The sequence below is a fragment of the Capricornis sumatraensis genome, chromosome 10 (assembly GCF_032405125.1).
Source record: "Capricornis sumatraensis isolate serow.1 chromosome 10, serow.2, whole genome shotgun sequence".
NCBI lineage: Eukaryota > Metazoa > Chordata > Mammalia > Artiodactyla > Bovidae > Capricornis > Capricornis sumatraensis.
In genome coordinates, this window is record NC_091078.1 from 41,747,372 (window position 1) to 41,773,718 (window position 26,347).

General features: G+C 40.6%; 1 protein-coding gene across 1 annotated transcript in view; it reads left to right on the plus strand.

The window, feature by feature from the left end:
* Positions 1-26,347, plus strand: part of FMN2 (formin 2) — a 350,878-nt gene that overhangs the window by 187,027 nt on the left and 137,504 nt on the right. Inside the window, exon 8 of the mRNA XM_068983086.1 lies at positions 23,149-23,236. Coding sequence (XP_068839187.1) covers positions 23,149-23,236 — 88 coding nt within the window. The remainder of the gene's footprint in view (positions 1-23,148; positions 23,237-26,347) is intronic.

The window sequence follows — 26,347 nt, forward strand, 5'->3', positions numbered from 1 at the left end:
TGGAATTTGGTCCTGTGGAGTTGGAGGAGGAGGGACACTCCCAAGTAGAGATGGCCAGGAGGTGGTGAAAGGCACAGGACTCAGAACCATGAGCTGCCCACATGGTCAACACGTGGGGCCCTTCCAAAGGCTGTGGACATTAGGTTAGAACACAGAGAAGAGCTATAGAAAATAAAGCAGGAGACAGACCTCAGAGACTGTTCATAGGTCAGGTGGTGTTTGGTGGTGAGAATCTAGAGAAACAATTGGCAGAGTGCCATCTAAAGACACTGAGAAATGCTGTTTCCTGAGTGACAGTGGAGAGAAATGAAATGATATTGGGGAAAGGTTAAAAGTTTGAAGAGGACAAAAATAAAAGATATAGGGGCCAAGCAGTGTGTCTGAGGAGAGAGAACTGACTGTTGTCAACATGAGGCTCCTTCCAAAGGTCCTGTCACATGGGCCGTCGTGGGGGGTGGTGTTCCCTGTTTCAGAGGAAAACGCTCAGAGGACATCTCAGGGGCAGATTATAAGACTGTGTGGAAATGTATCCACTTTGCTGGAGGCCGTGTTTGTAGCTGAGACTTGACATTATCATGAATTACTTGCTTTCTACTATTTCAATGCTGAAATTGACATTTTTAAAAAGATCAAGTATATGATTTCTGTAAAGTTAAAAAAAAAGACATTTAAATTTCTCTAAGATTCAGTAGCCTCATTTGGGTTAGATTTTGTAGTCAGCAAATGGTGTAAGCCACATTTGTTCAATCAGTTCACTTCAGTTCAGTTGCTCAGTAATGTCCGACTCTTTGCGACCCCATGAACTGCAGCACACCAGGCCTCCCTGTCCATCACCAACTCCCAGAGTTCACTCAAACTCACGTTCATCGAGTCGGTGATGCCATCCAGCCATCTCATCCTCTGTCGTCCCCTTCTCCTCCTGCCCCCAATTCCTTCTCAGGATCAAAGTCTTTTCCAATGAGTCAACTCTTCACATGAGGTGGCTGAAGTACTGGAGTTTCTGCTTTGGCATCATTTCTTCAAAAGAACACCCAGGGCTGATCTCCTTTAGAATGGACTGGTTGGATCTCCTTGCAGTCCAAGGGACTCTCAGGAGTCTTCTCCAACACCACAGCTCAAAATCATCAATTCTTCGGCGCTCAGCCTTCTTCACAGTCCAACTCTCACATCCATACATGACCACTGGAAAAGCCATAGCCTTGACTAGATGGACTTTTGTTGGCAAACTAATGTCTCTGCTTTTCAATATGCTATCTAGTTTGGTCATAACTTTCCTTCCAAGGAGTAAGCGTCTTTTAATTTCATGGCTGCAATCACCATCTGCAGTGATTTTGGAGCCCCCCAAAATAAAGTCTGACACTGTTTCCACTGTTTCCCCATCTATTTTCCATGAAGTGATGGGACCAGATGCCATGATCTTTGTTTTCTGAATGTTGAGCTTTAAGCCAACTTTTTCATTCTCCACTTTCACTTTCATCAAGAGGCTTTTTAGTTCCCCTTCACTTTCTGCCATAGAGTGGTGTCATCTGCATATCTGAGGTTATTGATATTTCTCCCAGCAATCTTGATTCCAGCTTGTGTTTCTTCCAGCCCAGCATTTCTCATGATGTACTCTGCATATGAGTTAAATAAGCAGGGTGACAACATACAGCCTTGACGTACTCCTTTTCCTATTTGGAACCAGTCTGTTGTTCTGTGTCTAGTTCTAACTGTTGCTTCCTGACCTGCATATAGGTTTCTCAAGAGGCAGGTCAGGTGGTCTGGTATACCCATTTCTTTCAGAATTGCCGGGGTCCAGCCCCGGTGGATCCAGGGAATTCGAAGGTGGGGACGGTGTCGGCGTCCTTGGAAAAATACATATTTAATTACAGAGATATAGAGAGATTAGAAACGGATAGTGTAGTAGGAAAATTAGTGGAGAAAAAGAGGCTGAATCACTTGGTTTATGTGGAATAGCATCCATGCTCCAGATGGGAATTCAGCCAGAGAAACGGGAGCAAGAAAGAAGCGACATGGGGAAATCAGTCTTTCCAGGAACTGATCCGATTTCTTTATTTTTGGGTTTGCTTATATACTTTTTGTTACACATAGGGATGAATACGGAGTCACGTGGGGGTCAGCAGTCCTGACCTTTATCAAAATCAGGTGCTTCACATAAATGTATAAAAAAAAGGTCTTAGGGATATTACATCATCTTCTGGCCATGAGTGAGACCTGCTGACATTTTATGATCCTTTCTTTCTGATAACCAAAAAACTTATTTCTTCCAAGGGTCCTTTTTCTTAAACCAGGTGCCACCCTCCAAATAAAGTTGCATTCCTATAGGGTGAGGGTGTAGTGAGTTACAATCAAGAAAGGAATTTATTTAACCCAAGGTTAACATGATTAATCTTAAAGGTTAATACTTATTTCTCCTATATGCTTAACGGTTAATACTTATTTCTCCTATATGCTAGTTATATTCATTATAAGGGCAGGGAACATGGAGATTTAGCAGCAAACATCAGCCCAACAAATGAAAATCCTTTCACCAATGCTCCCCTTAAGTTCTATTTAGTCTTAAGATAGTGATAAAGTTACATTTTTACATAGCAAGGACACAGTGATTTATAACAAAGTACAGTGATCTATTACAAAAGAGAAAATTCATTAACTCAAAAAGTCTAGTATTGCTAACCTTAAAAACTACTATATTTCCTTTTCTATATTCCAAATACATTGATTAATATATTCCCAGGTGCCTAAGGATATGGAGGCCCGGTGGCAGTCATTGACTCAACAATAAGAAAAGCCCTATGCTAATTAAGACTTTCAAAATACTCCAAAACTCTCTGTGCTGTTTATGGTTGAGAGGTAGTAAACAATCATGTATGGATAATCCTGTCACACAAGCTAGTCTGTCAGCAGAGAGGTTTGACCTAAGACACCCTTGTCACACCCAGGGCAGGGAATTAGCAGCAATTATTGACACAACAAATGAAAAACCCTTCACCAATATAATTCCTAACCAACCCACTATACTAATAATTTCCAACTCCCCAAAAGAATTTGCCTTTAGTAAGTCTAAAACATCTCGTGCCTCTCAGATTGGGAGGCTGTAAACAATCACATGTGGCCGGATGAACCTATACAGGTAGGCTAGATAACCTTCAGAGGAGTCTGTAAACTGAAACACTCTTGTCACGCCCAGGAATTTTTATTGCCTTGGAGCTGCACGTTTACTCCTTCTTCAAGAGAAACAGTTATGGGGGAGAGCATAAAACAGACTCTGGTTTGGGGGTAGATGCTCGGGAACAGGGGGTTTCCTGAGGCTTGATCACGCCTTAGCGTATGCCAAGCCTCCTTCCTCATGACCTTTGCCATGGGCGGAGTTCCTCACGCCGGCCCCCAGCAAAGAATTTTCCACAGTTTATTGTGATCCACACAATCAAAGGCTTTGGCATAGTCAATAAAGCAGAAATAGATGTTTTTCTGGAACTCTCTTGCTTTCTCCATGATCCAGCGGATGTTGGCAGTTTGATCTCTGTTTCCTCTGCCTTTTCTAAAACCAGCTTGAACATTTGGAAGTTCATGGTTCACGTATTTCTGAAGCCTGGCTTGGAGAATTTTGAGCATCACTTTACTAGCATGTGAGATGAGTCCAATTGTGTGGTAGTTAGAGCATTCTTTAGCATTGCCTTTCTTTGGGATTGGAATGAAAACTGACCTTTTCCAGCCCCGTGGCCACTGCTGCGTTTCCAAAATTTGCTGACATACTGAGTGCAGCACTTTCACAGCATCATCTTTCAAGATTTGAAATAGCTCAGCTGGAATTCCATCACCTCCACTAGCATTGTTCGTACTGGTGCTTTCTAAGACCGACTTGATTTCACGTTCCAGGATGTCTGGCTCTAAGTGAGTATCTTGGTCATGAATATCTTTTTTGTACAGTTCTTCTGTGTATTCTTGCCACCTCTTAATATCTTCTGCTTCTGTTAGGTCCATACCATTTCTGTCCTTTATCGAGCCCATCTTTGTATGAAATGTTCCCTTGGTATCTCTAATTTTCTTGAAGAGATCTCTAGTCTTTCCCATTCTGTTGTTTTCCTCTATTTCTTTACATTGATCACTGAAGAAGGCTTTCTTATCTCTCCTTGCTATTCTTTGGAACTCTGCATTTAGATGCTTGTATCTTTCCTTTTCTCCTTGGCTTTTTGCTTCTCTTCTTTTCACAGCTATTTGTAAGGCCTCCTCAGACAGCCATTTTGCTTTTTTGCATTTCTTTTCCATGGGGATGGTCTTGATCCCTGTCTTCTGTACAACGTCGCAAACCTCCATCCATAGTTCATCAGGCACTCTATCTATCAGATCTAGTCCCTTAAATCTAGGGAAGTTCAAATCCTGTCTAAAAGGCCCAGATGTTGTTGTCATTCATTCTCTGGAGTCCTGTATACAGTGGAAAGTAGAATCTTCCCAAACTCACTCAGAGAGTCTGTATTCTGGCATCTGTTTTATGTGGTCCCTCTGTGTTTAATTCTGACCTGTTAGGCTTACACTGTCTAATAGAGAATGAATTGGTAGGAGGCTTTTTTTTTTTTAACTTTATTTTTATTTGGAGGATAATTGCTTTACAATGTTGTATTAGTTTCTGCCATGCAACAGTGTGAATCAGCTGTAAGTATACATATGTCCCCTCCCTCTTGAACCTCCCTCCCATCCCCCACTTCACACACCCCCGCCCATCCTACCCCTCTAGGTCATTGCAGAGCACCGAGTGGAGTTCCCTGTGCTATACAGCTGCTTCTGCTAGCTATCTGTTTTATATATGGTGGGCTTCCCTGATGGCTCCCACGGTAAAGCATCTGCCTGCAATGTGGGAGACCCGGGTTCGATTCTTGGGTCGGAAGGTCCCCTGGAGAAGGAAATGGCAATCCACTCCAGCACTCTTGCCTGGAAAATCCCATGGATGGAGGAGCCTGATAGGCTACAGTCCATGGGGTCGCAAAGAGTCGAACACAACTGAGCGACTTCACTTTCAGTGTATATATGTCAGTACATGCTTAGTCGCTTCAGTCGTGTCTGACTCTATGACCCTATGGACCATGGCTGCCAGGCTCCTCTGTCCGTGGGATTCTCCAAGCAAGAATACTGAAGTGGGTTGCCATTTCCTTCTCCAGATATATATCAGTGCTACCCTTTTAGTTTATTCCACCCTCTTCTTTTCCTGCTGGGTCCACAAGTCTGTTCTCTATGTCTGTGTCTCTATTCTTGCCCTGCAAACAGGTTCATCAGTACCATTTTTCTAGATTCCATATATATGCATTAATATGCAATATTTGTTTTTCTCTTTCTGACTTACTTCACTCTGTACAATAGGCTCTAGGTTTGTCTACCTCTGTTCAACTAACTCAAAATTGTTCCTATTTATGGCTAAGGAATATACCATTGTATATGTACCACATATACATATTCCCTGGTGGTTCAGATGGTAAAGCGTCTGCCTACAATACAGGAGACCCAGGTTTGATCCCTGGGTGGGGAAGATCCTCTGGAGAAGGAAATGGCAACTCACTCCAGTACTCTTGCCTGGAAAATCCCATGGGAGGACGCTGGTAGGCTACAGCCCATGGGGTTGCAAAGAGTCGGACACGACTGAGCAACTTCACATCACCACAACTTCCTTATCTATTCATCTGTCAGTGGACTTGTAGGTTGCGTCTATGTCCTGGCTGTTGTAAATAGTGCTGCAATTAACACTGGGGGTACATATGTCTTTTTGAATTATGGTTTTCTCAGGTATATGCTCAGTAGTGGAATTGCTGAGTCATATGGTAGTTTTAGGGCTTCCCAAGTGGTGCTAGTGGTGAAGAACCTGCCTGCCAATGCAGGAGACACAAGAGACTGGGGTTTGATACCTGGGTCAGGAAGGTTCCACTCCAGTATTCTTGCCTGAAGAATCCCATGGACAGAGGAGCCTGGCAGACTACAGTCCATAGGGTCGCAAAGAGTTGGACATGACTGAAGCAACTCAGCATGCATATATGGTAGCTTTATTCCTAGTTTTTAAAGAAATCCCCATACTATTCTCCATAGTGACTGTATCAGTTTACATTCTCACCAACAGTGCAAGATGGTTCCCTTTTCTCCATATCCTCTCCAGCGTTTATTGTTTGTAGAATTTTTGATGATGGCCATTCTGACTGGTGTGAGGTAATATCTCATTGTAGTTTTAACTTGCACTTCTCTAATAATGAGCAAGGTTGAGCTTTTCATGTGTTTATTGGCCATCTGTGTGTTGTCAATGGGAAATGTCTGTCTGGATCACCTGCCCAGTATTTGATTGGGTTGTTTGTTTTTCTGATACTGAGCTATATGAGCTGCTTATATATTTTGGAGGTTAATCTTTTGTCAGTTGCTTTGTTTGCAATTATTTTCTCCCATTTTGAGGGTTGTCTTTTCACCTCATTTATAGTTTCCTTTGCTGTGGGAAAAGTTTTAAGTTTCAGTTCAGTCCAGTTCAGTCGCTCAGTCATGTCCAACTCTTTGCAACCCCATGAATTGCAGCGTGCCAGGCCTCACTGTCCATCACCAATTCCCAGAGTTCCCTCAAACTCATGTCCATCGAGTCAGTGATGCCTTGTTGATTTTTGTTTTTATTTCCATTACTCCAGGAGATGGGTCAAAGAGGATATTTCTGCAATTTATATCAAAAAGTGTTCTATGTTTTCCTCTAAGAGTTTTATAGTTTCTGGCCTTACATTTAGGTATCTAACCCATTTTGAGTTTATTTTTGTGTATGCTGTTAGGAACTGTTCTAATCTCATTTTTTTAATTCCCCAGGGCAGAATTCTGGAGTGGGTAGCCATTCCCTTCTCTAGGGGATCTTCCCAACCCCGGAACTGAACCCAGGTCTCCCACATTGCAGGTGGATCCTTTACCATCTGAGCCACCAGGGAAGCCCCTTTTAAAAGTAGCTGTCCAGTTTTCCCAGCACCACTTATTAAAGAGGCTGCTTTTTCTCTGTTGTATATTCTTACCTCCTTTGTCAAAGATAAATGCCCATAGGTGCATGATTTTTCTCTGGGCTTTCTATCTTGTTCCATTGATCTATATTTCTGTTTTTGTAACAATACCATACTGTCTTGATTACTATAGCTTTGTAGTATAATCTGAAGTCAGGAAGGTTGATTCCTCCAACTCCATTTTTCTTTCTTAAGATTTCTTTGACTATTTGGGGTCCTTGGTGTTTGCATACAGATTATAAAATTTTTTGTTCTGGTTCTGTGAAAAATGCATCAGTAATTTGATAGGGATAGCATTGAATCTGTAGATTGCTTTGGGTAGTATAGTCATTTTCACAATGTCAATTGTATTGATATATCTCTGCACCTGTTTGTGTTGCCTTTGATTTCTAGCATTAGTGTCTTACAGTTTTCTGCCTACAGGTCTTTTGTTTCCTTAGATAGGTTTATTCCTAGGCATTTTATTTTTGTTGCTGTTGTTGCAGTGGTGAATGGGATTCTTTCCTTAATTTCTTTTTCTGATTTTTTGTTGTTAGTGTATAGGAATAAAAGGGATTTCTGTGTATTAATTTTGTATCCTGTGACATTACTAAATTCATTGTTTAGCTCTAGTAATTTTCTGGTGGTATCTTTAGGATTTTCTATCTATAGTATCATGTCACATGCAAACAGTGCCAGTTTTACTTCTTCCTTTCCAATCTTGATTCCTTTTGTTTCTTGTTCTGTTTCTGGGATTCTGTTTGCTATTATTTTGTTGAGGATTTTTGCCTCTATATTTATCAATGATATTGGCCTGTAATTTTCCTTTTTTGCAATAAGTTTGTCTTGTATTGGTAGCAGGGTGATAGTGGCCTTGTAGAATGAGTTTGGGAGTGTTCCTACCTCTGCAGTTATTGGAAGAGTTTGTGAAGAATAGGCATTGGCTCTTTCCTAAATGATCAATAGAATTTGCCTATGAAGCCATCTGGCCCTAGGCTTTTGTTTGTCAGAAGACTTTTTATCACAGTTCCTATTTCAGCGCATTTTTAAAAGATTCCATGTGATTTATGTGCAAGTTGAAGTTTAAGAAATAACCCTTTATTTTACAGATTCCGTGTTCATAATTCTTACACAGTCCTTCATGAAAAGGATGTCTAAGATAAAAATTTCATTAAGAATATTAACTGAATCTGATGTGAATTTGAATTGATTTAAAATAATCCCCTTTCCTGGTATATGTTCTAATTTTGTGGATTTCAAATGTTTTTTCTCCTAGTTTTATTAAGATGTAATTGACATACAGCACTCTATAAGTTTCAATTGCACTGCAAAATAATTTGATTCACATACATCAAGAAATGATTACCACAGTAAGTTTATCAAGCACCCATTATTTCTTAGAGATAACATTTAAAAAAAAGAAAAACGGTAAGACCAGACTTGGAATGGCTGAGATGATGCAGTAAGAAGACCTGACCTCCTATGAGGACCTCAAAATTAAAATTGTTTATAGATCAACTGTCTTTGAGGACAACCTGAGGACCAGCAGAAAAGATCATCTAAAACTAAAGACATAAGAAAGGAGCTGCAGGAGGAGCAGGAAGGGCAAATATGAGGTTTAATCAAGACCAACACCAGTGGGTAGGTGAACCACAAGCAGGAAAATAGCCACAATTGTGTAGATTCTCTCCCAGGAGAGAAGGGTCTGAGCTCCACATCAGGCTTCCCCACCCACAGGCCCTACACTGGGGCAGATGAGCCCCTAGAATGTTTGACTCTGAACACCAATGGGCCTTGCTTTAGAGAGAGCCCAAGGGCTGTGGGAAGCAGAGACTTTGCCCTTAAAGGGCAGAATCAGTAGTTTGAAAAGAAGCGGGGGCTGACCCTCTGACTAGTTGTGGAGGCACCTTGGACTTACCCTGGGGACAAGGACAATGGCACAGCCTTTTGGGAGCTCTTTCTCTACGTGGACACTGGAGCAGATAGATGCCGTTTTTGGAATATTCCCTCTAGCTTATTAGTGCCGTGACTTGGCCCCTCAATCAGTGGTCAGCACCACTCCTGGGATGCCCTAGGACAGGCACCTAACTGGGCAGACACAGAGCCAACCACCAGCAGGCTGGCTTCCCTGGGCTCCCTAATCCCCTTGTTGCCCCAGGACCGGGCCCTGCCCAGTAGAGAGGCATGAGGCAGCCCACCCACCAGTGGATTCTGCAGCCAGCTATCAGGACCCAGACATTCCCATAAGTGAGCTGACTCAAGATCTGGAATGCCTGGGTCTGGAAGTCTAGACCCCAAGACCCAGCTCTACTCCTCAGTTGGCTGACAGCAGCTACAGGACCCCCAGAAACCTTCAGACAGAGATCTTGGAACACAGCTACATACATCAGTGGGCCAGCAATAGCCCTGGACACCATGGGCCCCAGCCCTACAGAGCAGATGGCTTGATACCAGCTCCAGAACCATTGGGCCTCACAGCCAGAGAGCCTGATTTTTGGCTCTGTCCACCAAAGGGTCTGCACCAGCCCCAACATGCACTGGGCCTTGGTCCCACCCACCAGTGGGCTAATACCAGCTACAAGAAACTCTGGACCCTGCAGCCAGCTGCATCAGAAACCACCCTCACCCATCAGCAGGCCTGAGATGCTCTCTCCCCACTTGACTTCCCACCAAGCCACCACAGGCTAACACAAGCCCACAGCCATCCACCCACCCTGGTACCTTTCCCTGTCCACTACTGAGCCAGCACCAGGACTCGATGGGCCATGCAGCCAACTGTGCTAGGGCCTAGCCCTGCTCAACAACAGATGCAGCTCCATGTTATATGGGGTCTGGCAACCAAATGGGCCAGGGTACAACCTCACCTAACAGTGAACCCACCATAGTTAACCCTCCACAACAGAAGGACCCACAGAACCACAAAGGGGGCACCCCAGAGCCTTTACAGGAGAGTGCTGCTGGGCCCCTAGTGTATTTCCTGCATAAGACCCCTTTTCCAACTTCAGGAAATGTAACCAACCATAAATATATGTAAATTAAAAGAGAATTAGGAAAACTGAGATGAGCGAGGAATGTGTTTCAAACAAAGCAAAAAGACACAACCCCAGAAGAAGAACTAAGTCAGGTGGAGATAAGCAGCCTCTCTGATAAACAGTTCAAGATAATGAAGGCAAAGATCATCAAAGAAATCTGGAGAAGAATGCATGAACCCAGTAAAAAGTTAGACGATTCTAATAGATCTAAAGAGCTGAAGAATACCATAACTGCAATTAAAACTATTCTTGGGACTTCCCTGGTGGCTCAGGAGCTAAGGTTCCTTGCTCCCGATGCAGAGGGCCCAGGCTTGGTCCCTGGTCAGGGCTTCCCCGGTGGCTCAGACAGTAAAGAATGTGTCTGCTATGTAGGAGACCTGAGTTCAATCCCTGGGGTGGGAAGATCCTCTGGAGAAGGGAATGGCGACCCATTCCAATATTCTTGCCTGGAGAGTTCCATGGATAGAGGAACATGGTGGACTAGAGCCCATGGGGTCACCAAGAGTTAGACATGACTGAGTGACTAGCACTTTCACTTTTTTCAGGAGCTGGATCCCATATGCTACAGCTAAGAGTTCACATGCAACAAGAAAAAAAAAAGAGAGAGAGAGAGAGAGATTCTACATGTTGCAACTAAAAGATTCCACATGCCATATCTGAGACCCAGCTCAGCCAAATAAATACACAAATATTTAAAAATACACTGGTAGTAATCCATGGTGGATTAGATGATACAGAGGAAGGGATAAGCAAACTGGAAGACAAAATGGTGGAAAATACTCAAAAGAGAAAAAATAAAAAGCTTTTAAAATGAGTGTTTAAGAGACTTCTGTAACAACATCAGGCATCCTGGGAGTCACATTACAGGCACCCCTGGAGGAGGAGAGAGAAATAAATGGGCAGAGAACTTATTTGGAAACGTAATAGCTGAAAAATTCCCTAACCTGGGGAAGGAAGCTGACATCCAGATCCAGGAAACACAGAGAGTCCCAAACAAGATCAACCCAAAGGTGTCTACACTTTGTGATTAAAATGTCAAAATTTGAAATAAAGAGAGAATATTAAAATCTGCAAGGCAAAAGCAACTAGTTTATACTAGAGGACTCCCATAAGGCTGTCACCTGACTTTGAAGCAGAACTGCAGGCCAGAAGAGAGTAGCATAATATATTTAAAGTGTTGTAAAGAAAAAACCTACAATAAGAATACCTTACCAGGGGAAGGCTATCCTTCAGATTTGAAGGAGATATAAAGAGTTTTACAGATGAGCAAAAGCTCAAACAGTTTAGCACTGCCAAACTGGCTTTATAGGAAATGCTAAAAGGACTTTTCTATGCTAAAGCTGAAGCTCCAGTACTTTGGCCACCTCATGCGAAGAGTTGACTCATTGGAAAAGACTCTGATGCTGGGAGGGATTGGGGCCAGGAGGAGAAGGAGATGACCCAGGATGAGACGGCTGGATGGCATCACGGACTCGATGGACATGAGTCTGAGTGAACTCCGGGAGATGGTGATGGACAGGGAGGCCTGGTGTGCTGCGATTCATGGGGTCGCAAAGAGTCAGACACGACTGAGCGACTGAACTGAACTGAACTGAACCTGGAAAGAAAAGGCCACAACTAGAAATGTGAAATTCCAAAAGGAAATCTCTCACTGATAAAGGCAAATGCACATTAAAAATAATAGAGCAACCACATAGAGAGCTAGTAGAAAGACTGAAAGACAAAAGTAGTAAAACCATCTATACACATGACAAGTAGTTACAGAACATGTCAAATAAGATGTCAAAAACAGTAAACTTGGGGGCAGGGAGTAAAAATGCAGGATTGATAAAAATGGTTTGAATTTAAGAGATCAGAAATTTAAAATAATCACTTACAACTAAAAAGCTACAGTAATCAAAACAGTATGGTAACAACATATAAAGAGACATGTAAATAAATTGAAAAGGATAGAAAACCCAGCAATAAACCCATGTACCTATGGTCACCTAATCTGTGACAAAGGAGGCAAAAATATACAGTGGTGAAAAGATAGCCTCTACAATAAGTGGTGCTGGGAAAACTGGACAACTACATGTAAAAGAATAAAGTTAGAATATTCCCTGACACCATACACAGAAATAAACTCAAAATGGATTGAAGACCTACATATGAAACTGGATGCTCGGAAGAATCAATATAGTGAAAATGAGTATAATACCCAAAGCAATCTATAGATTCAGTGTAATCACTATCAAACTACCAAAGGTATTTTTCACAGAGCTAGAACAAATAATTTTACAATTTGTATGAAAATACAAAAAACCTCGAATAGCCAAAGCAATCTTGAGAAAGAAGAATGGATCTAGAGGAATCAACCTGCCTGACTTCAGGGTCTACTACAAAGCCACAGTCACTAAGACAGTATGGTACTGGCACAAAGACAGAAATATAGATCAATGGAACAAAATAGAAAGCCCAGAGGCAAATCCACACACCTATGGACACCTTATCTTTGACAAAGGAGGCAAGAATATACAATGGAGTAAGGACAATCTCTTTAACAAGTGGTACTGGGAAAACTGGTCAACCACCTGTAAAAGAATGAAACTAGAACACTTTCTAACACCATACACAAAAATAAACTCAAAATGGATTAAAGATCTAAACGTAAGACCAGAAATTATAAAACTCCTAGAGGAGAACATAGGCAAAACACTCTCCGACATAAATCACAGCAGGATCCTCTATGACCCACCTCCCAGAATACTGGAAATAAAAGCAAAAATAAACAAATGGAACCTAATTAAACTTAAAAGCTTCTGCACAACAAAGGAAACTCTAAGCAAGGTGAAAAGACAGCCTTCAGAATGGGAGAAAATAATAGCAAATGAAGCAACGGACAAAGAATTAATCTCAAAAATATACAAGCAACTCCTGCAGCTCAATTCCAGAAAAATAAACGACCCAATCAAAAAATGGGCCAAAGAACTAAACTGACATTTCTCCAAAGAAGACATACGGATGGCTAACAAATACATGAAAATATGCTCAACATCACTCATGATCAGAAATGCAAATCAAAACCACGATGAGGTACCATTTCATGCCAGTCAGAATGGCTGTGATCCAAAAGTATACAAACAATAAATGCTGGAGAGGTTGTGGAGAAAAGGAAAGCCTCTTATACTGTTGGTGGGAATGCAAACTAATACAGCCACTATGGAGAACAGTGTGGAGATTCCTTAAAAAACTGGAAATAGAACTGCCTTATGACTCAGCAATCCCACTGCTGGGCATACACACCAAGGAAAGCAGAATTGAAAGAGACACGTGTACCCCAATGTTCACTGCAGCACTGTTTATAATAGCCTGGATATGGAAGCAACCTAGATGTCCATCAGCAGACGAATGGATAAGAAAGCTGTGGTACATATACACAATGGAGTATTACTCAGCCATTAAAAAGAATACATTTGAATCAGTTCTAATGAAGTGGATGAAACTGGAGCCTATTATACAGAGTGAAGTAAGCCAGAAAGAAAAACAACAATACAGTATACTAACACATATATATGGAATTTAGAAGATGGTAACGATAACCCTGTATGCGAGTACAGCAAAAGAGACACAGATGTATAGAACAGTCTTTTGGACTCTGAGGGAGAGGGAGAGGGTGGGATGATTTGGGAGAATGGCATTGAAACAGGTATAATATCATATAAGAAACAAATCGCCAGTCCAGCTTTGATGCATGATACTGGATGCTTGGGGCTGGTGCACTGGGATGACCCAGAGGGATGGTATGGGGAGGGAAGTGGGAGGGGGGTTCAGGATGGGGAACATGTGTACCCGTGGCAGATTCATGTTGATGTATAGGAAAACCAATACAATATTGTAAAGTAAAATAATAATAATAATAAATAAAAAGATTGGATACTATTAAACTGGAGGAAAACATGGGTAGTACACTCTTTCAAAGTGTACTGGTGGATCTGTCTCCTAAAGCAAAGGAAATGTAAGGAAACATAAATGGGACCTAATTAAACTTAAAACCTTTCACACAGCAAAAGAAACCATCAATAAAACAAAAAGATAACTTACTGAATGGGAGAAAATATTTAGAAATAATATAACCAATAAGGGATTGATATCCAACATCTATAAACAGCTCATAGAGCTCAACATCTATAAAAGCAAAGAGGGCTTCGCTGATGGTCTAGTGGTTAAGAATCCATCTTACAGTGCAGGGGACACAGGTTTGATCCCTGGTCGGGAAAGATCCGACATGCCACAATGCAACTAAGCCTATGTGCCCTAGAGTCCATGCTCCACAACAAGAGAGGCCACTGCAAAGAGAAGGCTGTGCACTGCAACTGGAGAGTAGCCCCTGCTCACTGCAACTAGAAAAAGCCTGCATGCAGCAATGAAGATCCAATGCAACCAAAAATAAATGTCTTTTTTTTTAAGTGATTAAAAAACATGTGGAAGATAGTAATAGATACTTTTCCAAATAAGATGTAAGGTGGCCAACAGGCATATTAAAAATGTTCAACATGGCTAATTATCAAAAAAATGGAAATCAAAAGCATAATGAGGTATCATCTCACACTGGTCAGAATGGCTGTCATTAAAAAGAGCACAAATAGCAAATGTTGTTGATGATAATGTGAACCAAAGGGAACCCTGTACACTATTGGTGGGGATGTAAATTGGTGTAGCCATTGTGGAAAACAGTATGGAGGTTTCTCAAAAAACTACAAAAAGAAATATCATATAATTGAGCAATTACACTCCTGTTACATATCTCCAAAAAACCAAATACATTAATTTAAAAAGATTTATGCACTCCAGTGTTCATAGCAGCATTGTTTATCATAGTCAGGATATGGAAGCAACCTAAGTGTTCATCAACAGATAAATGGAAGGAAATGGCAACCCACTCCCGTATTCTTGCCTGGGGAATCCTATGGACGGAGGAGCTTGGTGGGCTACAGTCCACGGGTCACAAAGAGTCAGACATGACTGAGCAACTTCACTTTCACTTCACTATACACACACACACACATGCATTCAGTTCAGTTCAGTTGCTCAGTCGTGTCCGACTCTTTATGACCCCATGAATCACAGCACACCAGGCCTCCCTGTCCATCACCAACTCTGGGAGTTCACCCAAACTCATGTGCATTGAGTCAGTGATGCCATCCAGCCATCTCATCCTCTGTCGTCCCCCTCTCCTCCTGCCCCCAATCTGTCACACACACATTACTCGGCTATAAAAGAATGAACTTTTGCCATTTGCAGCAACATTATACACTTAGAGGGCACTATGCTAAGTGAAGTAAGTCAGAGAAAGACAAATGTGAAATCACTTATATGTGAAATCTAAAAATTACAGCAAGCTACTGAATATAACAACAACAAAAAAAGATGGAGGTTCACAGATATAGAGAGCATATTAATGATTACCAGGAGGGAAGAGAGGGAGAGGATCAATAAAGGAGTAGGGGAGTAAGAGATATGAATTATAAGTATAAAATAAACTATAAGGATATATTGTATAGCATGGGGAATATAGCCAATATTTTACAATAACTGCAAATGGAACATCACCTTTAAAATTTGTAAATCACTATATTGTACACCTGTAGCTTATGTAATATTGTACATCAACTATAATTCAATAAAAATAGTAAATTAACAAATAAGCACACAGACACATATATACATGTATACAGAGAGAGAGAAAATTTTATTGTATATAAGCCTCATGGTTACTACAAACCAAAAATCTATAATAGATACACACAAAAATAGAGAAAAATATCTAATTGGTATCTAAAGGTACCTAATTCTAAAGATAGTCATCAACTCACAAGTGAACAAAAGAAAAGAACTATGAAAATAATTCAAAAACAGTTAAAAAAATGGCAATAAGTTCATATCAATAATTACTTTAAATGTACAAGGATTAAATGTTCCTATCAAAAGATGTAGATTGGCTGAATGGATACACAAACCAGACCCATATATGTGATACCTACGAGAGACCCACTTCAGATCTAAAGTCACACACAGACTGAAAGTGAAAGGAGTAAAAGGTATTCTGTATAAATGGAAATGAAAAGAAATCTGGGGTACCAGTGCTCATATTAGACAAAATAGACTTTTAAAATGATACTGTAACAATATACAAAAAACGACATTAAATAATGATCAAGGGATCAGTGGAAGAAGATATAACGATTGTAAGTGTATATGCACCCAATGTGCATGTAAATACATGGTCCATGTAAATACATGAAGAAAATATTAACAAACATAAAGGGAGAAATTGATAATAACACCATAACTGTAGCAGACTTTATAGTCATTCTTACAGGTAATGAGATTTTATCTCATTCTGGTTTTGATTTGTATTTCCATAATGATTAGTGATGTTGAGCATCTTTTCATGTGTCTGTGGTCCATGTGTATGTCTTCTTTGGAAACTGTCTATTCTAGTTCTCTGCCAATGTTTTAATCAGGTTATTTGAGGTTTTTTGATGTTGAGTTTTATAAGTTCTTTGGATAGTTTGAATATTAACTCCTTATCAGATACATCATTTGGAAATGTCTTCATCCATTCAGTTAGACAGCCTTTTTTGTTGTTCTTAGTTTCCTTCTGGCTTCCCTGGTGGCTCAGCTGACAGAGCCACCTGCAATGCAGGAGACCTGGGTTTGATCCCTGGGTTGGGAAGATCCCCTGGAGAAGGGAATGGCAACCCATTCCAGTATTCTGGCCTGGAGAATTCCATGGACTATACAGTCCATGGGGTCACAGAGCCGAACACAACTGAGCAACTTTCACTTTCACTTTAGTTTCCTTCACTGTGCGAGAATTTTTTAGTTTGATGTAGTCCCATTCATTTGCTTTTGTTTTCCTTACCTGAGGAGACATATCCAAAAAAATATCTCTAAGACTGATGTCAAAGAGCATAGTGTGTAAGTTGCTCAGTTGTGTCCAACTCTGCGACCCCGTGGACAGCTCACCAGGCTCCTCTGTCCATGGGATTCTCCAGGCAAGAATACTGGAGTGGGTTGCCACTTTCTTCTCCAGGAGATTTTCCTGACTTAGGGATTGAACCCGGTTCTCCTGCACTGAAGGAGATTCAAAGAGCATATTGCTTGTGTTTTCTTCTAGTAGTTTTATGGCTTCCAACGTTATGCTTAAGTCTTTATACATTTGGTGTGAGAAAGTAGTCTGCTTTAATTATTTTGCATATAACTGTCCAGTTTTTAAAGAGTCCCTTGGACTGCAAGGAGATCCAGCCAGTCCATTCTGAAGGATATCAGCCCTGGGATTTCTTTGGAAGGAATGATGCTAAAGCTGAAACTCCAGTACTTTGGCCACCTCATGCAAAGAGTTGACTCTTTGGAAAAGACTCTGATGCTGGGAGGAATTGGGGGCAGGAGGAGAAGGGGACGACAGAGGATGAGATGGCTGGATGGCATCACTGACTTGATGGAGGTGAATCTGAGTGAACTCCAGGAGTTGGTGATGGACAGGGAGGCCTGGCGTGCTGCGATTCATGGGGTCGCAAAGAGTAGGGCACGACAGAGCGACTGAACTGAACTGTCCAGTTTTTCCAACACCATTTATTGAAGAAATCGTCTTTTCTCATTATATATTTTTGCCTCCTTTGTTGTAGGTAAATTTGACCATATAAGCTCAGGTTTATTTTTATAGTCTCTGTGCTGTTTCGTGGATCTATGTGTCTGTTTTTTGTGCCAGCATCATTATGTTTTGATTAAGGTAGCTATAGTACAGTTTGAAATCAAGGAATGTGATACCTCCAGCTTTGTTCTTTCTGAAGTTTGTTTTGGCTACTTGGAGTCTTTTGTGTTTCCATGCAAATTTAGGTTTATTTGTTCTAGTTCTGTGAAAAATGCCAGTAGTATTTTGACATGGATTGCATTGAATCTGTAGATTTCATTCTAGAATATTCAAATTTGCTAAATCTGTATTTTCTGCATTTCATCTAAGAGTTCTGAGATCATTTTGTAAGAGTCAGGTCCTTCGTCTCCATTGTCTATGTAGTTACTGGATTCTAAAAATATTGTAGTTTGATAGCTTCAAATTTTTGTTATTTACTGTGTTAAAAGAGAGGGGGAGAGAGAGAGATAAATGATGATGGTGCTTTTTTTTATATTAGGTCAAATAACTCTAGGGAATTGTGGAATTGATCCTTTTAGACATCTGTTCTCTCCCATATGTATGCTTTTTGGAAGGTGATTGATAATTATTCTTCCTATGTATAATTTTTTGCATTTAAATGTAACATATAGCTTTTAATCTAGTTCATTTGAATTATACAAGGAGAAGCAAGTTCAAAGTATGAGCTGTGAAACAGTCTATGAAGAGGTTATGTAACCTTCCCTTATTTATGAGCCTGTTAGGTTTAAAAGACAAGAGTGTGGCATGGAAATATTGACACTTTTAGAGGTGGCAATTGGATATTGGTTTGGAGAATGAATAGGAAGAGATGAGACTCATTATTTATTTGAAAATCACGTGAAAGGCTTTTTTTTTTTAATAGCTTTATTTTTTCTTACAAAATCAGAAGTCTGGAAGCTGAGAGTACAGATATGGTGCAGTAGCCATTTTTTAACAGGCTGAAGAAAATAATTCATGTAATTCTTTAAACAATTTTTATCCTTTTTTAATGCTGATTGATTCTTTCTCTGCCCAGATCTCTGACAAGCAGGTTTTTTATAGAGATTTTGCATTTTTAATAAATTCTCATGTGATTATGATGCCTGCTATTGCAGGAAATATACCTTGAGAACTACTGGACTAGATTTGGGCAGACCAATTAGGAATCTCTTGCCTCAATCTATGCAAGTTATATGGAAGTAAATGCTGATATTAGAGTTGAAAGAGGAAGGGATGGCTTTCAAAGCTGTATCAAAGTTAAAACTGACAGGACTTGTTAGACCAGAACATGCAGGGGTAGGAGGGGAGGTGGCTCTAGAATGATTTCTGGATTTCTGACTTTGATGGTGGATTGAAAGCGGTGGTGCATGATCTCAACATATGGAATAAAAGAGGAGAAACTGAGTAGGTTTGGAGATTGGGATTGATGATAAGTTTTAGGGGTGGGATTGATAAGTTTGATATTAGACATGTCAAATGAAAATGTGTGTGGGTAATCAAAGTGGAGATGTTTGTTAGGAAAATATCAATAGGACACAGCTGAGGTGAAGATGGCTGTTAAAAGAATACAGTTATGTAAATGCAGGCCTATATGTTGGAGGAGAAAATATACATCATATATTGAAGAGAATATGGAGCTGAGAATAGAACTCTGGGATACGCCAATATTCAATGTAAAATCAGAATAGTTCACTTTAAAAAGGCCTTAGGACTAGCAGGAACCCCGCAGTAGAGAGTGACAACTTTAAAAATAAAATAGCCAGTTGTCTCACTAGCAAAAGTTTATTTGGAAATTGTTAGAAGACTTGTAATTGGGGAAATAAATACAAGCTTTGGACTACAGGGAAATGCTGAGGACAAAGGGGAGGAGCTTGTACAGTGTAAAAGAGGAGTGGGCAAGGCTGTTCTCTATGAAAATTCACTGGAGGAAAGTGAGAGTTCAGCTTTCTCATTGGCTGTGCTACAGAGTTTTCCATTGGCTGAGCTTGTTACCCAGCAGGAAGAACATCTCCCTTCCTCCTACCAGGGAATTTTTAGAGACCCCTTCCCTTCGGAGATGGGCTTCCCTGGTGGCTCAGATGGTAAAGAATCTGCCTGCAATGTAGGAGACCAGGGTGTGGTCCTCAGGTCAGGAAGATCCCATAGAGAAGGGAATAAGAACCCACTCTAGTATTCTTGGTCAGAGAATCCCTTAGACAGAGGATCGTGGTGGCCTGATCCATGGGACTGCATTGAGTCAGACACGACTGAGTGAGTTAACACATACACATACACACCCCTTGAAGCTAGGGGGACCCTCCCTTCTTGTTCAGGGTAATTGGTAGGCATGAGAGCTCCCTTTGCTGGCCTTCCCAAGGCCAATTTTAGTTGAGGCTTAGAAATTGCTTTTAACCAAAGTTTTTGTAAGGGTGTAATCAACATGTCAGCTCTGCAGGAAGGTCAAATGACATATGGATGCAGCCATTTCTGTGTATTTAGGAATCAGGGATGATAGAAAATCGTAGGAAAAGCAGTTTTGTCAGAGTAGCACAGATGGGATCCAGATTATATTTATTTGAAGTTAGAAACATTTTTAGAACAGAATACATGCCTTCTGCTTTTCTGATATTAAGTTTCTATTTTTTCATCTCTTAACAGGATATGGTTATTGATTTAAAAATAGTTTAGGTGAATGGATTTAAATTCAAGTTCTGAGTTGAATAAAATATTTAAAGAGCAAACTGAGAATCAATTTCTATGGCTTTTCTGTTATGAAGTGCTGCCTCTCGTGAGGTATTAATGTCCCTTTCCTCAGGAAGCTTGCAGAAATAACTGTGGAGTTTTTGTGGTTAAGAAGAGGTAGCAAGAATACACTGAAGTACTGTGCATAAAAGGCCTTAATGACCTGGATAACCATGATGGTGTGGTTACTTACCTAAAGCCAGACATCCCGAAGTATGAAGCCAAGGGGGTCATAGGAGGCCTTACTATGAACAAAGCTAATGGAAGTGACAGAATTCCAGCTGAGCTATTTCAAATCTTAAAAGATGAAGCTACTATAGTGTTGCACTCAATGAGCCAGCAAACTTGGAAGACTGCAGTAGCCACAGGACTTGAAAAGGTCAGTTTTCGTTCCAATCTCAAAGAAGGGCAAGGCCAAAGACTGTTCAAACTACCATACAGTTGCACTCATCTCACATGCTAACAAGGGAATGCTCAAAATCCTTCAAGCTAGGCTAAAATAGTACATGAACTGAAAACTTCCAAATGTTCAAGCTTAATTTAGAAAAGGCAGAGGAACTAGAAGTCAACTTGCCAACATCTGTTGGATCACAGAAAAAAAACAAGAGAATTCCAGAAAAACTTCTGCTTCATTGACTACACTAAAGCCTTTGACTGTGTGGATCACAACAAATTGTGGAAAATTCTTAAAGTGATGGGAATACCATACCACTTTACCTGCCTCCTGAGAAACTTGTATGCAGATCAAGAAGCAACAGTTTGAACTGGACATGAAACAACAGACTGGTTCAAAGTTGGAAAAGGAGTACGCCAAGGCTGTATATTGTAACCCTGTTTATTTAACTTCTATGCAGTGTACATCATGCAAAATACCTGGCTGGATGAAGCACAAGCTGGAATCAAGATTGCTGGGAGAGATATCAACAACCTCAAATATACAGATGATACTACCCTAATGTCAGAAAGCAAAAAGGAACTAAAGAACCTCTTGATGAAGGTGAAAGAGGAGAGTGATAAAGCTGGCTTAAAAGTCAATATTCAAAATGCTAAGACCATGGCATCCAGTCCCATCACTTCATGGCAAAAAGAAGGGGAAACCATGGAAACAGTGGCAGATTTTATTTCTTGGGCTCCATAATCACTGCAGATCGTGACTGCAGCTATGAAATTGAAAGTCACTTGCTGCTTGGAAGAAAAGCTATGACAGACCTTGACAGCATGTTAAAAAAGAGAGATATAACTTTGCTGACAAAGGTCTGTGTATAGTCAAAGCAATGGTTTTTCCAGTAGTCATGTATGGATGTGAGAGCTGGACCATAAAGAAGGCTGAGTGCTGAAGAATTTGATGCTTTTTAATTGTGGTGCTGGAGAAGACTCTTGAGAGTCCCTTGGACAGCAAGGAGATCAAACCAGTCGATCCTAAAGGAAATCAACCCTGAATATTCACTGAAAGAACTGATGCCTGCTGCTGAAGCTGGAGCTCCAATACTTTGGCCACCTGATGGGAAAAGCTGAGTCATTAGAAATGACCCTGATTCTGGGAAAGATTGGAGGTATGAGGAGAAGGAAGCAACAGAGGATAAGACAGTTGGATGGCATCACTGATTCAATGGACATGAGCTTGAGCAAACTCCAGGAGATAATGAAGGACAGGGAACCCTGCTCTGCTGCAGTCCATGGGGTCGCAAAGAGCTGGACATGACTTAGCGAGTGAACAACTTCTGAAAGGGTTTGTTTTATTCTCTACCCATATCTGTGATAGGAACCAAGAATGCTATTATTCCTGTTAAGAGTATTATGCTGTAATTTATGTGACAGTTGGCCAGGATTATTTTACTAGTTTCCTAATTGATCAATTTAGGGCAGCTATCACTTCTGGAATTTGACCATAAACATTTTTCTTTTACTGTAGTGTTCTTCCGAGCAAATTTATCATGGAATCCTGAGAGTAAATAGAAGTCACTGCCCTACACATGATTGGTATCTGGCGTAATAGTGTCATAAGTAGGAATTGTCAGTGGCGTATTATTGTCTGGAAAACATAATTTAAACATGCCCAATCTGTGTTAGGAAACTTATCGGGTTTCTGTGGGCTAATTCTTCTGGACTCTGGAAAGATCTGAGATTGAGCTAACACAACCCATTGGATTTGATGATTGTATCACTGTTAATTAGTTGGAAAGTTCCTCACAAAATGTGGGCCAAATGCAGAATGAGAGCAATGGCCAGTAAAATAGTGAGCTTTCTCAAAATAAATAAATAAATAACTACATTAAACTGCATAAAAAAACTGCACGTATTCTATTTTGTGGTCAAACTAACCTGATCTAATAGACTCTTTGAGTACTTTTATTTTTCCTTTTACTGTTAGCCAATGTTTCAAGGTTCTGCATTTAAAGTCAAAGAACACTTTTAAAATCTCAGACTGCAAATGATCAGATGTATAAGTGTTATTTTACAGAGACCAATCTAATTTTCTAGGTGGTTAGAAATTTCAGTGTTGGTAAATCAGGCCCTTAAAAGGCTGATGAGAAAAACAGTAGTAGGGATAATGAAGAGCAGGGTGAAGACGGGAATTTTGAAGACAGTAAATGCAAAATTCAAGAGCTCTTTCACGTTAGTTCTGATACTTCAACAATTCTAAGTTATTTGTTTCTCATTTAGGATAAAAATCACATGATATTAAGCATATCACTGAGTTCAAGTAACATTTCTTCCTTTTCCTTTCTTTCTTGAGCAGGTTGTCAAGCTACTAAGCAACAAAAGGTCTCAAGCAGTTGGAATATTGATGTCTAGCCTTCACTTAGATATGAAAGATATACAACATGGTAAGTGAAAAATGGGCTTCCCCTCTGGCTCAGCAGGTAAAGAATCCACCTGCAATGCAGGAGACAATCTGCAGTGTCAGAAATGAGAGTTCTAGCCCTTGGTTGGGAAGACCCCCTGGAGAAGAAAATGACAACCCACTCCAGTATTCTTGCCTGGGAAATCCCATGGACAAAGGAGCCTGGTGAGCTACAGTCCAGGGGGTCACAAGAGTCAGATGCAACTTAGTGACTAAAACATCACCAAGTGAGAAATAAAATTTCAGTTTTTGAATATTCAAATTTGGGCTGATGTGGAAAATTATTTCATACTTAGATTTTCTGTATGTATTGAGATTAGTATGTTTCCTGTGAGTGCTACCACACTTTCTGCCATGATTGTTTCTGAAAGGGTTATGGGTAATTTGACTTTTCTGTTATTTCTCTATCTATAAAAAGAGCCTAATTCTCATGTGACATGTTTAGTCTGCATTAGTAAATACTTAACTTTTGATTCATAAGAAATGCTAGTCCCACCGTGCTCTGTACCTGATTGACTGCTCCATGCCACGTCCGAAAAAGGACTGGTGAACACTCCTGAGATCCAGGTGCGGGCTGTGTCTCAGTCCCTGATGTTATGCCCAAGTTGTGAAATCTCCCAATGACCACCAGGGAGCCGATATCTGATGCAAAAGCAAGAGAGTTTTATTACCAAGCTCGAGCTGGGGCTCCCACTGATACCGACGCAGCAGCTATAGAGGGGAGCCCTGAGCTCTGGGTTACATTGCTTATATAGGGTATTATCGCACGAAAAATTCAAAAAACGGGAGTCTCCAGGTCTGATTGGTCACCTTCTGGTGAAGGGTTAGGTTTTGAGTTCTGATTGGTTCTCCTTTCCCGGGCTTGACTCGAATTTCCCAGGCTGGCCAAGGGTTCTGATTGATTCACAGGTGGTGGGGTGAGGTCAGGGGATTTCCAAAGGCTCTTTTCCCGGAACCTTACCAAATGGAGTAGCTTAGGTCCTTCACCTGACAGTACCTGGGGAGGATGGTCCACAGGAGAGGCAAATCTCTGAGGGTGAGTCTCAGATGTTTGCTGAGCTAACACAGAGAAGAGGAAGTAAACCCAAGACTTTCTAATCTATCAGCTAAAACCAGTGTAGGAGTTACAGGAAAGCTTCTTTAGATTGTTGTTTCTAAAATGATCTTATGATTGGAGATGTCAAAGAGTAGACTGGATTGCCATATGTAGTGATTAAGCGAAAGCTCAGAGCTGTTCAAGAGACTACATGACCATTTGTCTCAGATGCGCGTAAGGCAAAGAGTGGGTGATGGGGTGTGTCCTCTTCCTCCTCTGGTTCTGATAGGCCATGAGATGCTGAAGGAATCACTAAAGCAGCTTTATTATGTATAACTTTTTAGTGTGGACAAGTGGTCCCTCTTTTTTCAATTCCTTGGATGACTAGAATGTAACCCCTAGGCTTCTCTACCCGTGTTATCTTTTCTAGTATCCATCAAAGATAGTTTCAAATTACTCTTGGCCACTTATATATTGTTGGTTATCCAGACCCATGGAAACAGTGATATGGTGACCTTTTGTTATTTCTTTAATGGTGCTGTTTTAATTTACATCTTTAACCAGGCTTATAAAATATTCTCTATATTTGGAATTAGGATGGCTTTTACCATTTTAAAAATGTTTTTTGTGTCAGTGTTTTAATACTTGACTCTACTTTGCTCTAGACAAATATCCCTATCCATATTCCATCACATTGTGCTGAAAGATACTGCCCAAGGTGAATAAATGAGTTAAATCTATATTCAAATGTCCCTTGAGCTGTTCTGAGCCTGAGAGTAGATTTAAAGCAGATAAATTTTCCAATGGAATGCCAATTTACCTGTTAACAAAATACGGTTCATAAATTGTGAAAAGATTTACTTGGCTTTCCAGCTTACCACTTTATGTATATGGATTCTATTTGGTTGGCTTAAAATATGTGCGGAGTAACTCATAAATAGCACAAGCTTGGCATGCCCTGTCACTAGCCGAGTAGCTCAACCACAATTTAAATTTTTATTAAACTGCTTTGATGGTGAGGAGAGTTTCCCAAGCTGAAGCATTGGGGGCCATTGTTATGGAACAGGATGCAAAGGCAGATGCCAGGAAGTATTAGATTGGTGCAAATGTAGTTGTAGTTTGGGACCATGAATTTTAAATCGTTATAACTAGGCTCAAACAAAATAGGAACCATTATAATCAACACATTTTTGCCAGTGAGAAATAAGTTTGCTTATTCCTGTAGTGTAAAACTCTGTGCTTCAGGATTCAGTGAACTGTTGGAAAGCATTTTCTGCTTCCTGCTCATTGTGGAAGTGTTTTCCCTGCAAAAAGTTGTTGAGATACTTGAAGTGGTAATCAGTTGGCAAGAGATCAGATGAATATGGCTGACGAGGCAAAACTTCTTAGCCCAATTTGTTCAACTTCTGAAGCGTTGGTTGTGTGATGTGCAGTCGGGCATTGCCATATATTGTTGATTAATGCTGACTGCAGGCCTTGCAGTTTTCAGTGCAGCTCATCAATTTGCTGAGCATACTTCTCAGATGTAATGATTTTGCTGGGATTCAGAAAGCCGTAGTGGATCAGACTGGTAGCAGACCACCAAACAGTGACCATGACCCTTTTTTGGTGCACGTTTGACTTTCGGAAGTGCTTTGAAAATTCTTCTTGGTCCAGCCACTCAGCTGGTATTTGCCAGTTGTCATATAAAATCCACTTTTCATCACATGTCACAATCTGATCAAGAAATAGTTCATTTTTGTTGTGTAGAATAAGAGAAAATGACACTTCAAAATGACAATTTTTTTGACTTATGGTCAGCTCATGAGGCACTCAATGACATCGCTGACTTGATGGACTTGAGTTTGAGCTCCAGGAGACGGTAAAGGTCAGAGAAGCCTGGCATGCTGCAAGTCCATGAGGTTGCAGAGAGTCGGACACAACTGAGCAACTGAAAGACAACACGAGGCACCCACTTATCAAGCTTTTTCACCTTTCCGTTTTGCTTCAAATGCGGCACAACAGTAGAGTGGTTGACGTTCAGTTTTTCAGCAACTTCTCTTGTAGTTGGAAATCAGC